A 13482-nucleotide genomic window follows, 5' to 3' on the forward strand; every position below is an offset into this window, starting at 1 on the left:
GGCCCTGGATAGCTCAATTGGTTAAGCGTGGGACCCTTGATTTCCTCTCAGGTCCTGATCTCAGTGTTGTGAGACAGAGCCCGGTGACAGTAGGAGCCTACTTAAATATTCTCTCCCTCTCTCTCCCTCTCTCTCCCTCTCTCTGTCTCTCTCTCTCTCTCTCTCTCCCTCCCACCCCTCCCTCTCCGTCTTTCTCCCTGCCCCTCCCTCACCTTCCCCCCCCAATAAAATTTTTTAAACTAGTAGTACCTCTGATTGGTTGGATGTAAGTTGCACATGTTTATACAGGACCTTTGAAATGAAAATGCTACCAAAAGATAACGATTTTGTTGATTATTCTTCTAGATTTGGTCATTGAAGAACTTTGGTTAAAATTTACCAGAAATGTAGTTGAACATCCTGTTGGTATATACAAATACAAAAATTATTTTCATTATTCTTTTATTATTTTCATTATTGAAATGTGATATTATGAAATTATTTTCATTATTATTTATTCTCTTAATTATAACGTTTCCTTTTCTTACTACTCTGGTTTTCCACCTTTGGGAAGATGTGCAAGGTATACTCCATTTAGGCAAAAATAACTCCCAGGGAATAGTCATTGTCACAAGCAGTCATTTTGTATCATTTTGTGCCACAACCACAAATCAGATTTGTGAAACACTTGCTATTGTAAAATCTGGCAATGTAGACATTCAGTTCAGATCCAATTCTTACAAATATTTTGAAGTTTCTACTTAAGTAGAATAAAAATAACTTCCAAAATGAAAAATAAGTCCATTCCAAAACTTTCTCATCCAGCATTCTCTACATAATCCCAAGTGACAAACTTATTTCCAGTTTCCAACCCAATGCAAATGAGATGAAAATGTAAAACTTCTGGCACTTCTTTGAATATGGCTTTTCTAATATTGCTATTAAACATTACAGTGTCTTCATTGTTGAAATTATAAATATGGAACACTTATTTTAGCTAGCAGTATTCCAGTAGTTTTATTTCCAGATGCACTTGCAGCTATATTCCAAAGTTGCGTTAAATATTCCAAGTCGCTGGTGGTTTCCTTGGTCCTTTGGGTTTTGAAAAACGATTTGCAAACCCTGGGAACAAAAATAAAATGGAAAAGTCTTTTAGTATATAGAAATTAATACTTAGATTTTAGAGCATGTTATAATGTATGCAAGTACATGGATTTTTTTTTCAAAACGTTAGGCAGCATCTTTGATCAATTAATAAATTATAAAGGCACAGTAATTAAGTTAGTGCATAAATGATAACAATACTAATAACATTTTAAATTTGTAGAACACTTATAAATTTACTCATGGTAATAATTAGATGAAGAACCCTGGTGATAACAATCTTTAGTAACTCAGCATATACAGTTGACCCTTGAACATTAGCTTACTGTAAGAATACAACATATGATATCTAGATAGATAGATAGATAGATAGATATAAGATAAGCATAAGACTTCAGGTCAACAGTAGGCTATTAGTAGTTAAGTTTTGGGAAATTTTAAGTTTTGCAGATTTCCAACTACATGGGGGTCAGGGGGGCATACCTATTCCCCAAATTGTTCAAGGATCGATTGTAATATCCTTTTCTTCCAAGTTTCTTTTTAATGTGTGTTTATTTTTGAGAGAGAGAGAGAAGAGAGGGCGGAGGAGGGGCAGAGGGGGTGACAGACGATCCAAAGTGGGCTCCACACTGACAGCAGAGAACCCCATGTGGGGCTTAAACCCACAAACCACGAGATCATGACCTGAGCTGAAGTCAGATACTTAACCGACTGAGCCACCAGGCTCCCTTTTTTCCCCCCAGTTTTACTGACATATTATTGACATGTAACATGTTAAATTTAAGGTATACAACATGATAATTTGATACACGTATGTATTATGAAATGATTAGCACATTAAGGCTGGATAAGACCTCCATCTCATATAAGTACCATTTTTTGTGGTGATTACATTTATGATTTACTCTAAACTTTCAAGTATAGAATACAGTACTGTTAAATATATAATTACCATGCTGTATGTTAGACCCCCAGAACTTACTCATCTTACAGCTGGAAGTTTGTACCTTTTGGCCAACATCTCTTCATTTCCCCAGCCCCTGGCAACCACCATTCTACTGTATATTTCTGTGAGTTTAGCTTTTTTAGATTCCACATATAAGTGATACATACAGTATTTGTCTTTCTCTGACTTATCTCATTTCGTGGAATACCCCCAAGTTTCATTCATGTTGTCTCAAACAGCAGGATTTCCTTCTTTTTTATGGCTGAATAATATGTGTGTGTATATATATATATATATATATATATATATATATATATATATATATGAAATGTATATATAACACATGTTCCTTATCCATTCATCTGTCAAGTGGAAACTTAGGTTGTTTCCATGTCTTGTGTATTGTAAATAATGGTGCAGTGAACATGAGGTGCAGATACCTCTTCTGAGATAAGGATTTCACTTATTTTAGATAGATACCCAGAAGTAGGATTACCAGATCATGTAATAGATCTATTTTCAATGTTTTGAGGAACTTCCAAACTGTTTTCCGTAATGGCTACGCCAGTTCACATTCATACAACAATGTATGGGATTCTCCTTTCTCCACAGCCTAGCAAACATTTGTCTGTTGTCTCTTTGATAATGGCCATTCTGACACATGTGAAGAGATATCTCACTATGGTTTTGCTCTGCATTTCCCTGATGATTCGTGATATCTAGCATCTTTGCACACACCTGTTGGCCATTCATCTGTCTTTTTCCAGAAATATGTCTTTTCAAGTCCTTTGCCCATTTTTGAATTGTTTAGTTTTTTTGAGTAATAGCTTATGTCTACATCTTTTCACCTACCACACATAAAAAAAAAAAAAACCTGGGAAATTTCAATTTCAGAAAAATAAGCACTATTGCTTTACAAAATTATTATATTAAACTCACTCATATTTCAGGTACCTTTGTGGCTCAGTCATTAAGCATCTGACTTCGGCTGAGGTCATGATCTCACAGTTCATGAGTTCAAGTCCCACATCTGGTGAGCACGAACCCCCCTTCAGGTGAACACAAGCCCCACTTTTCTCTCTCTCTTTCTCTCTCTCTCTGCCCCTTGTGGGATTCTCTCTCTCTCTGCTCCTCGCTCACTTGTGCCCCCCCCCAAAAAAAAACCAAAAAACAAAAAAACTCAGGTATATTTCTACTTCGGCCCAGAAAGCCCTCAATTTACTAAGATATTGTTTGAAAAGCTTAGGAAAATAAACTAATAAACAATCGTGAAAAGCTAAAGTAATCACTTTTACTTATCTGTCTCCTTCAAACATTTCTCTCTGCCCCCTCTCCTCAAAAGAAGGAGGACAAGGAAATTGTGCAGAACCAATGAAAATTGTTTCTGGATCCTTTCAAAAAGATTTGCAGGTTGATAACATCGGCTCTTTATCACTTTAGCAACATAGGACTTTTCTGTGATGAAAGTATATTTTCAAGGCACTCTGAAAATTAACAACTTTAGGCACTCAAATTGAACAATGAAAGCTTTGAAATGCAAGGGGAGAACAGAACATGGAAAACTAAAAATATTCCTAAACCTTTAATCCCATCATCTTCCAAAATTGTGGGTATTGTACACCTTACAGAACTGATGAAAAGGTCAGATGAGATATTTCTTAAAGCATCCAGCACAATGCATGGCACATAAACACTCAAGTGTTGCTTCAATCAGAACCACAAAAAAAAAAAAAAAAAAAAAAAAAAAAAAACCATACCAGAACTAGAAGAAAAGGTGAGTATGGAAGAGAAGAAAAGAAGATAAAAACAAGAAAACTACTAATATTAAATTTAATAATGGTGATGATAAAAAAAAATTGGGGGAGAGGCACACAGCCAAGTTCATATACATTTTACTCCTCTGAGTGATAAAAAAGAAAATAGAAGGAAGAATATTTCAGGTTAAATAGCTTCACACAAATAGTCACAAACTCATCCATTCAGTCCAGGTAGCTTGACTGCAACCCAAGTAAACTGAGAATAGAAGTAAGAACATAATATGTAAGTACCAAGTATCTGAAACCTGAAAGAAATACCTGCATTCAGTCTTTTTCACTGATCAATTCTGAATAGTTTAGAACAATAGCAAGTTACCTTTTTTTTTTTTTACTGTTGATTTTATTTTTGAGAGACAGAGCATGAGTGGGGGAAGGGCAGAGAGAGAGAGAGAGACACACACACACACAGAATCCCAAGCAGGCTCCAGGCTCTGAGCTGTCAGCACAGAGCCCAACATGGGGCTTGAACTCAGAAATGGTGAGATCATGACCTGAGCCAAAGTTGGACACTTAACCAACTGAGCCACCCAGGTGCCCCAGCAAGCTACCTTTTTTTGCATGTAGGCCAATTCAGAAAAAATAAAAATGTTTATAAACAGAATTTTTATTCAAAATTAAAAACTTTTGTATGTAAATTATTACTACAATTTATATTGCTTCATTAAAAAGAAAAAAGGGGGCGCCTGGGTGGCTTAGTCAGTTAAGTAAGCATCTAACTTCGGCTCAGGTCATGATCTCGCGGTTCGTGGGTTTGAGCCCCGCGTTGCGCTCTGTGCTGACAGCTCAGAGCCTGGAGCCTGCTTTGGATTCTGTGTCTCCTTCTCTCTCTGCCCCTCCCCAACTTGTGCTCTGTCTCTCTATGTCTCTCAAAACAATAAATAAACGTTAAAAAGCACAAAAAAAAGAGCCAGTGAAAGAGTTGTGCTTTTTAAGTAAGTAAATATTCAAATCTAAGCATATTTGAGAAGAAATATATTATGGAGGCAGCTCTTCAATATTTTATCTTCATATTAGATCACAGATTGTTGTAAAGTTAGATGGGTCATGAGTTACTCAAGTGGTATCACTGATGGAGAGAAAGGAAGGAAGGAAGGGAACATTTGTGTTCCAGACAAAGTTTTGTGTGTTTTTTTCATGGGGTATATGATAATCTGTATGAATTTTTTAACTAAATGATTTCATAAGAATAGTAACTTCTTTGGGGCGCCTGGGTGGCTTGGTCAGTTAAGCGTCCGACTTCGCCTCAGGTCATGATCTCACGGTCCGTGAGTTCAAGCCCTGCGTCAGGCTCTGTGCTGACAGCTCAGAGCCTGGAGCCTGTTTCAGATTCTGTGTCTCCCTCTCTCTCTGCCACTCCCCTGTTCATGCTCTGTCTCTCTCTGTCTCAAAAATAAACGTTAAAAAAAAAAAAAGAATAGTAACTTCTTTTTCTCTAACATTTTAAACCTTAGACAATATAATCTAAATAAAGATTTTTAATGTTTATTTTTGAAAGAGAGAGAGGACGCTAGTGGGGGAGGCGGTAGAGAGAGGGAGAGAGAGGATCCCAAGCAGGCTCCAAGCTGTCAGTACAGAATCCGATGTAGGGCTCAAACCTCAAACTGTGAGATCATGACCTGAGCTGAAACCAAGAGTCAAACCAACTGAGCCACCCAGGTGCCCCCAAATAAAATTTTTCAGCCCAAAAAATGTATCCAGAGATTCTAGTTGATATTTTGCCAAGGTGAAATGGAGACCATAATCCAGGTGTGGCCAGGGATTGCTACCTGTCCACCAGAACTTTCCTTGGTTCTTCAGGAATAGAATTGTATTTCAGCAACTGCCCACCCAGTGTTACTACTTTTCCCAGCTACTCTTGCAATTTAGATGTAGCATATGTCCAAATTCTCAAGCTAATGTGAGCTGACGCGATGTTGCCACTTCCAGGCCGATACCTCAAGACCAGAAGAGGAGATCTCACCTCTTACATATTTTTCTCTTATCTTCTTGCTACCTGCAATCTGGATGTGGCAGTAACCCAATTCTGACAATACAAATAAGGACAATACCACACAGCAACAGTTCTCAAGCTCTTGTCCCAGGGTACCATGGAGGGCTCCCAGATCCTTTCCTGGGGCGGGGGGGGGGGGGGAGGTCTGCTTTTTGGGTAATAATTTTTAGTAATTATAGCCTACACTAATTACTACATTCCTTACAAATATTTATAGCATATGTGATACTATCTTACATAGTATGAATTTATGTCATATAGAATAATAGGATGCTTAAAATAATATAAAATTATCATTTTTTCTTTTTTTTTTAATGTTTATTTTTAAGAGACAGAGGAGTGCACGCTGGGGAGGGGCAGAGAGAGAGGGAGACACAGAATCCAAGCAGGCTCCAGGCTCTGAGCTCTCAGCGCAGAGCCTGATGTGGGGCTCAAACCCATGAACCATGAGATCATGACCTGAGCTGAAGTCAGACACTTAACCATCTGAGCCACCCAGGCACCCCATAAAATTATCATTTTAGGTTTATAGTTTATAGTTAGGGACAGTGGGGCAAACAATTCCTTTAAACTGTCAGGATTATACTTCAGCCCCTACTGTAGAACGAGTTCTATAAAATTAGATGGCAAGTGTTGTTCTTATGACCACACATGTATTTTTTATAACTTTGATTAGATATGAACTAGAGTCTCACAGCATCTCAGAATTTCTTCATTTGGCTAGTCACATTCATTTACTACATGGCAACATAGTCATGTGGTTACCTAGCTTTATTTTTTGCTATCCTAGGCAATTCCGTCCTAGGTAAGATGTTAAGAGGTAGCTAAGGTAAAAAGTAAACAGATAAATTGCATGAAAAAATATAGATATAAGGACCTATATATCAACCTTGAATCCTATTTAAAGTTCATACTACAAGATAAACATTTTTTTTTTAAACAATTTTTTTTTCAACGTTTATTTATTTTTGGGACAGAGAGAGACAGAGCATGAACGGGGGGAGGGGCAGAGAGAGAGGGAGACACAGAATCGGAAGCAGGTTCCAGGCTCTGAGCCATCAGCCCAGAGCCCGACGCGGGGCTCGAACTCACGGACCGCGAGATCGTGACCTGGCTGAAGTCGGACGCTTAACCGACTGCGCCACCCAGGTGCCCCTAAACATTTTTTTTTTTAATTATGTTGGAAAATAACACACATACCAAAATTCAGAAAGGAGCTGGAGCGATTTGACTGAACAGAGTCTGCAGGCTTGTTTGCTGGAGAAGAATTAGAGACACCTAGAATCAAAAGAAAAAATGTAAGGGAAAAGATGAAGACAAACTCTGATTACTGTTTATCAGAACACATAACTTGAAATATTTCCTCCAAAGTAATTAAGACTCCCAAATTAACATATTACTATAAAATACCACAAAATACCGATGCTTACTTACAAATGGGTTAACTCTTTTGTGTGTGTGTGTGGGGGGGTATCTTTTCTTTGCAAACAGATTGTATAGTAAAGCCCAACACTAAAGAAAATCACCAGAGTATTCAGGAATAACATCCATTACATTGTGAAACAGCTTTGGGGGGATTCAAATTGTGGCTTTTGATTTCATTTTACTTTGCACTCATCACTCTTAAGACACTTTTAAATCATTTGTTTTCCACATGACTTCATCTATGGTTTTTCTTATAGCATCCTTTACTCCTAGAATATCTTCACTCTCCAGCCTACCTTTTTCCCATTATAGAGGCCCAGAATCTCCCCAAAACATTATTATATCGCTTTGTTTTGCTACGTTAGCTACTAATAGATAGGCTTAAAAATATGTTTCTCGGGGCACCTGGGTGGCTCAGTCAGTTAAGTATCCGACTTTGGCTCAGGTCATGATTTCACGTTTCATGAGTTCGGGCCCGCATTGGGCTCTGTGCTGACAGCTCAGAGCCTGGAGCCTGCTTGGATTCTGTGTCTCCCTCTCTCTCTGCCCCTCCCCTGCTTGTGCTCTCTCTCTCTCTCAAGGATAAATAAAACACTAAAAAATAAAATAAAATAAAAAATGTTTCTCTTCACAGCACCCTAATATATTCATGTATCAATTTCTGCCCAATTTTAAAAACACTCCAGTTTTCACATCGTCCACATTTTGCACGTGCACTATCTAGCAGTGAAAAAAATAATAATTTCAGGTTTGTATAAACTTTCTATAAAACTTTGCATAAAAACAGCATATGATTAGGGAGAAATTATTAAAAAGTCACCCTTTTTTGGTTTTCAACATTTTCAGTATGCAGCGTGAGGACTGCATCTATGTTTGTAAACACATGGCTAATGTTACAATTTGAGAAAAACCTCCCTCTCCGTGGAGGTACTTGAGTATGAAGCCCTGCGGGACGTAATGAATTTTAATCAGATTCTATTAAAATATATATTTATTGAATATCTTTTATGTGCCAAGCATTGGGCTAGGCGCTGAGGAGAGAGACACGCATAAGATGTGCATGAAGGTAAGAAAGTTGAGGACATATCAATCATCACCATAATGCATACGAGCTGAGAGCTGTATACATCCTTCAGAAAGAAAACAATTACACCAAAAGGAGGGAGTATTGTCTTTTTTTATAACAGGAGACGAAAGATTCTGCAAATAAATATATCAAAGGGAATTGCTGCTTTGCATACTGGCTTGCCGCAATTTGGTTTTTTTTGTTTGTTTGCTTTTTGTTTTTGGAAAATGGCATGCCATGTGGTTGAACTTGATATACTTGTAAGTACTTAGTTTTGTTATTAGGCTATTATATAAACAAGACTGATTATCCTATAATTTACTTTTTTCTTTTGTTTTAAATTTTTTTTCATGTTTCTTTATTTTTGAGAGAGAGAGAGAGACAGAGCGTGTGCAGGGGAGGGGCAGAGAGAGAGGGAGACACAGAATGCAAAGCAAGCTCCAGCCTCTGAGCTGTCAGCACAGAGCCCGACGCGGGGCTGGAACTCACGAACCGTGAGATCATGACCTTAGCTGAAGTCAGACGCTCAGCGGACTGAGCCACCCAGGTGCCCCAATTTACTTTTTTCATTTAATGAAATATCTTGGTTTTTTCCTATGGCAGCTTCAGTAGAATTGTATCATGTCACAGATATATTTATGCTGGCCTGCCCAGCGTTAATTCTTCCTTCTTCTGATAACAGAGCTTGAGTTTTTCTTTAGGAAACCACCCCAGCCCAATTTTCAGCTTCCATACTTCTGGTGAAGTTGATTCTACCATTAGATCAAGGAACTGACCTATGACTAGGGCTAATTTTCAGTTGGTACATTGCCGTGATCATAGCAGTTAGGTCTGACCTCATTCCTTACTGGTCAGTGTCCATTCTGATTCTGCTTAATCAGAATCTACTGGCAATAATTGGTTCAAGGTTGGACAAATGAACCAAACTAACACAGTCAGGCCCAATCAGCAGCACTAGTCATCGGACTATTGCTTGAGCAACCAGGAAACAGCTCATTTTTTCCATCATAAGCCTGAAACCACATGGTAAAAGCCTGCCTATGAATGAGCTAACACAGAGTAAAACAAAGGTGGAGATATGGAATGAGATTGGGTCCTGATTATATCATTTGAGCTCTTGGTTACAGGCCAACGAATTCCCCTCTTCTGCTTCAGCTGGCTTAAGTTGGGTTTTCTATCACTTGCAACTGAAGGGTATCTGAGTAATTAAAAGTTTCCCACCAAAAGTAGGCATCAGGCATCATGGTTGATAGCTTTAATTCTTGTCACCCTATGATTCACTCTCCACACAGCAGCCAGAAAGATCTTTTTAAAAAACAGATCATGTGGGGCCCCCCCGGGTGGCTCAGTCGGTTGGGGGTGGGAGTCTTGATCTCGGCTCAGGTCATGATCTCACAGTTGGTGGGTTTGACCTCCGCAATGGTGGCACCAAGCCTGCTTGGGATTCTGTTTCTCCCCCGATCTCTCTGCCCTTCCCCTACTTGTGCTCGCCCGTGCATACACACGCCTGTGCTCTCTCTCTCTCTCTCTCTCTCAAAATAAATAAGCTTTATAAAAAAGAGAAAAAAAACGCTCATGTAACATCTCCGCTTAAAGCTCTTCAACCATTGCACTTACAATAAACTCTAAACTACTTAACATGACCCATAAGGGTTTAACTACCTTCTCCCCCACCACCACCATCTTGTCAGTCACCACACTTTATTGCTCTCTCCTCATAATACCCTGCAGCCACGATGGCTTCCTCTCAGTTCCTACAACACACCAAACCCACGCTCGAGAGCTTCTACGTTTGCTACTCCCTCTATCTGGAGGGGTCCTCTCCCCACCTTTCTCCTGGCTGGCTGGCTGCTCCTTCATGTCTCAGGTTTAATCATTACTTAGAAAGGGCCTCCTGGACCACTCGTTCTAAAATAGATCCCCTTTGTTATTCTCTCTCATAATTACCCTCTTGGTTTCCTGCACAGCATCTATCACCATTGCATTATTATGCATGTATCTGTGAATTTACTTGTTTAATGTCTGAATCCCTAACTGGACTTAAGTTCCACAGAGGGATAGCCCAATACCTATATACTATCATATACCCAGTGCCTTACAGAATGCCTAGCACTTAATAGGCACTCAATGAATATTCAGCGAATGCATGGATACTATGTTTAAATGCTGGCTTAAAACAACAGGTGAAGAATCCTTACTTTATCAAAATTAGGACCAGCTTTAACTACAGACCAGTTGGAGATCCAGGCTAAAGGGAGAACATCTGGAATTCAAGAGTCATAAACCATCTGGAAGGGGAAGACGACATTTTTCCCAAGTACAGGCAGATACATCCCAAGCTTCAGGATCAGTTTTAAGGGTCAGATATTTTAAGGGCCAGTTCTTCATTTAAGGACAAAAGACCAGAGGATAAAGGCAGCTGAGAAATTGAAATTAGCCTAGACCTAGAGAATGATCTAGGAGGTTTTACTCAGAAATAATACTCAGAGTCTCTGAGTATCTCACCACATACTGAATCTATGCCAACCTAAATTTACCTGAAGTGTCTGTGTCTTTGTTTGATATCCATCCCCAAGATAGGGTTGGAGCTATATAAAGAGTTTCTTTTCTTTTTTTTTTTTTTTTTAAGAAAGAAAATTGGGTGTTTCATAAGCTAAGCTCTTCAAACCAAACTGGCTAGCTATTCAAGTCCGTCACTTCTTTGCTTTGGGCTATTTTATTTCCCCTGTTTTATACTACAATTTCCTCCGAAATGTTTAAATTCTCTTTTGACTCACATTAGAGGAAAGAGTATATTTCCCAATCATATTTTAGCCATCGTAGGTGAGAAATCTGTTCACTTCCAAGATCAGGTGTGGTGTCAATGAAAGCAGGTGAGCACAAGTCTATTGACAGGGAAGTAGAGTAAAAACTCAGAAGAAATAGGTTAGATTCAGCTGTAAGCCTTCTTATATAGGCGATACCATAAATCATGTTTTCTCAGTGCTCTTTGTCCCTCCCTCTAACACCAGTATAATACCAAATAGCTGTTGGGTCCTTGATGATTGACCAAGTGGATCAAATTTATAAAAAGTATATCACAATGCTTTATATGCTTTTAGTTGTAAATAAGGATTTCTAAGATAATCAGTTTCCCACAGTTTCAGGAGTTTTTCAGTTTTGTTTTCATTACAATATAGCAAAAAAAAAAAAAAAGCAACAGACTTTTATTGCTAATAATACTTGGCAAAAATGGTAATGTGTCAATACTTTGCTTGTTTCGTTAAATCAACACATTTGTTTCACAATATGCTTTGCTGTGACTATTTTCAAAGAAAATACATCTGAGGTTAGACTGCTAGGAATTTTAAATAACACACTTGCATGACAGCATCTTAGGATGGGTAGAAAGTGCCAAATATCGTATTATTATTCCTGTCTGTTAAACAGAAACCCCTCCCCCCTCCTTACTCCCTTCCAATATTACCATTGTAGAGCCTAGCACAGTACAAGGCCTAGAGGTGATTGGTCTGATACGCAGGGCCCCAGCAAGGCCCTGTATAGGAACAATAATGTTAATTTTTTCCCAGAGTGGTTATATAAGGGGAAACTACACAATTGTGGAAGCGGTGTATGTATTCTAAAAAACAAGTATAAAGAAACTTACTCTTTTTCATGTTTCTCAAAATTTTCAAGCTCTACAAAAATGAAAAGGGAAACGTTAGTCTTCTCTTGTTTTCCTGTGAAATCCAAAATACTTTAATCAAGTAGAAATACAGACGGCAGTCAAAAGGATTAATTTCCTTAAAAATAGCCTTCAAAACACACAAAATTATTTTTCCACCTTGTTATTTGAATTCAGTGCAAAGCCTCCACTTGATTTTGTCTTGCCATTTTTCCCACCTCCATAAGAATCCCCCTATGTATTTCGAAAGAATGTTCTCAAAATATCAGAGGAAAAAGATGGGAGTTTCCACTTCTCTTCTTTATTAGGACCGTTCCAGAATCCTCAATGGCTTCTGAAGATAGCTGTGATACACAGCCATTCCCATTCTAGCCGAGAACTTTTGCTAAACGTATCCCCAACTAAATTTACTAAGGTCCACTCCATACTGTTACCATACCACTTCCTTCTCCCTCCACTCAGAAAACCCACTCAGCCTCCTTGAGGGTGAAGTCTCTAACTTATCTATTCCAGGAACCTGCCCAGATTTCTTCTTTTCTTCACATTGCCTCAGCATGCTTATTTTAATCTGTTCCATGGTATTTTGTTCTTTTTATATTTTCATGTTGTTTCTCAGATAGGAGATTACCTGTAGATTACCTGTAGTCTTTTCAATGGCAGGTAGATATCCTTTATGATATTTCTGTTTTCCTAATACATAATGAAACTGTATTCTTCTATATAATACATATTTAATACATTATTTTTTGGACAATTTCTGTTTAAATTTTTGAAAATAAGTCATTCATTTATGATTCAAAATATGGTAGTAAAAAATGCTCCCATCTTTGTTCTCCATCCACCCAGTTTCTAACACTCCCCCCACAGATAAACATTATTGTTAGTTCCTTATGTATCTTTCCAGAGTCTCTTATGAACACATATTACAAATATAGACCATATTTTCTACCTTTTAAAGAAAAGTTAATAAATTAGAGTCCTCATTCTTTTTTTTAGCTATATAGTATTTCATTATATGCATATACTTTGATTTATGATTTATTTAATCAGTTCCCCTAATGATTATCAGTCTTGTCTTTCCAAATCAGCTGCTCTTATAAATAATCTAGTTTCCCTCTTGATTCTGGCAGCAGGGGAAAGGTGGAGGGTATGAACACCGTCAGAAATGGAAAGCCTTTGGCATGTTTCTTAAAACTCCCATCTTCTTTACCTTAGTCCTTGTGAAACTTTTTCCAGGAGTCTTCAATGTCTGCTTTGAAGATGTTGAATTTTCCATGGTGTTAGGACAGCTAGTAGAATAGGTCCGTATAGACTGAGCCTGCATACCTTAAAAAAAATGTTTTGTTACATAGCTTTTTAAGCCTTTGGGCTATGTACAGGTATATATTCGGTAATTCTTAGCTTTGCTTTTTTATGCATTATTTTTACAATACATTTTGGGTTTTTTTTTAATGTATTATTTTTCTCTTGTTTAACCATTCTTTATGCCTT

General features: G+C 38.0%; 1 protein-coding gene across 2 annotated transcripts in view; it reads right to left on the minus strand.

Annotated features, from left to right (window-relative positions):
* Positions 1–269: 269 nt before the first annotated feature.
* PTPN22 (protein tyrosine phosphatase non-receptor type 22) overlaps positions 270–13482 on the minus strand; it is a 60753-nt gene continuing 47540 nt past the window's right edge. For both annotated transcript variants that reach the window (XM_030326817.1, XM_030326816.1), the window contains 4 exons: positions 13202–13317; positions 11974–12004; positions 7037–7114; positions 270–1101 (listed from right to left, as the gene is read on the minus strand). In XM_030326817.1, the coding sequence (XP_030182677.1) occupies positions 1037–1101; positions 7037–7114; positions 11974–12004; positions 13202–13317 (290 nt within the window). In that variant the 3' untranslated portion in view covers positions 270–1036. The remainder of the gene's footprint in view (positions 1102–7036; positions 7115–11973; positions 12005–13201; positions 13318–13482) is intronic.

This window comes from Lynx canadensis, chromosome C1 (assembly GCF_007474595.2).
Source record: "Lynx canadensis isolate LIC74 chromosome C1, mLynCan4.pri.v2, whole genome shotgun sequence".
In the NCBI taxonomy this organism is placed as follows: Eukaryota; Metazoa; Chordata; class Mammalia; order Carnivora; family Felidae; genus Lynx; species Lynx canadensis.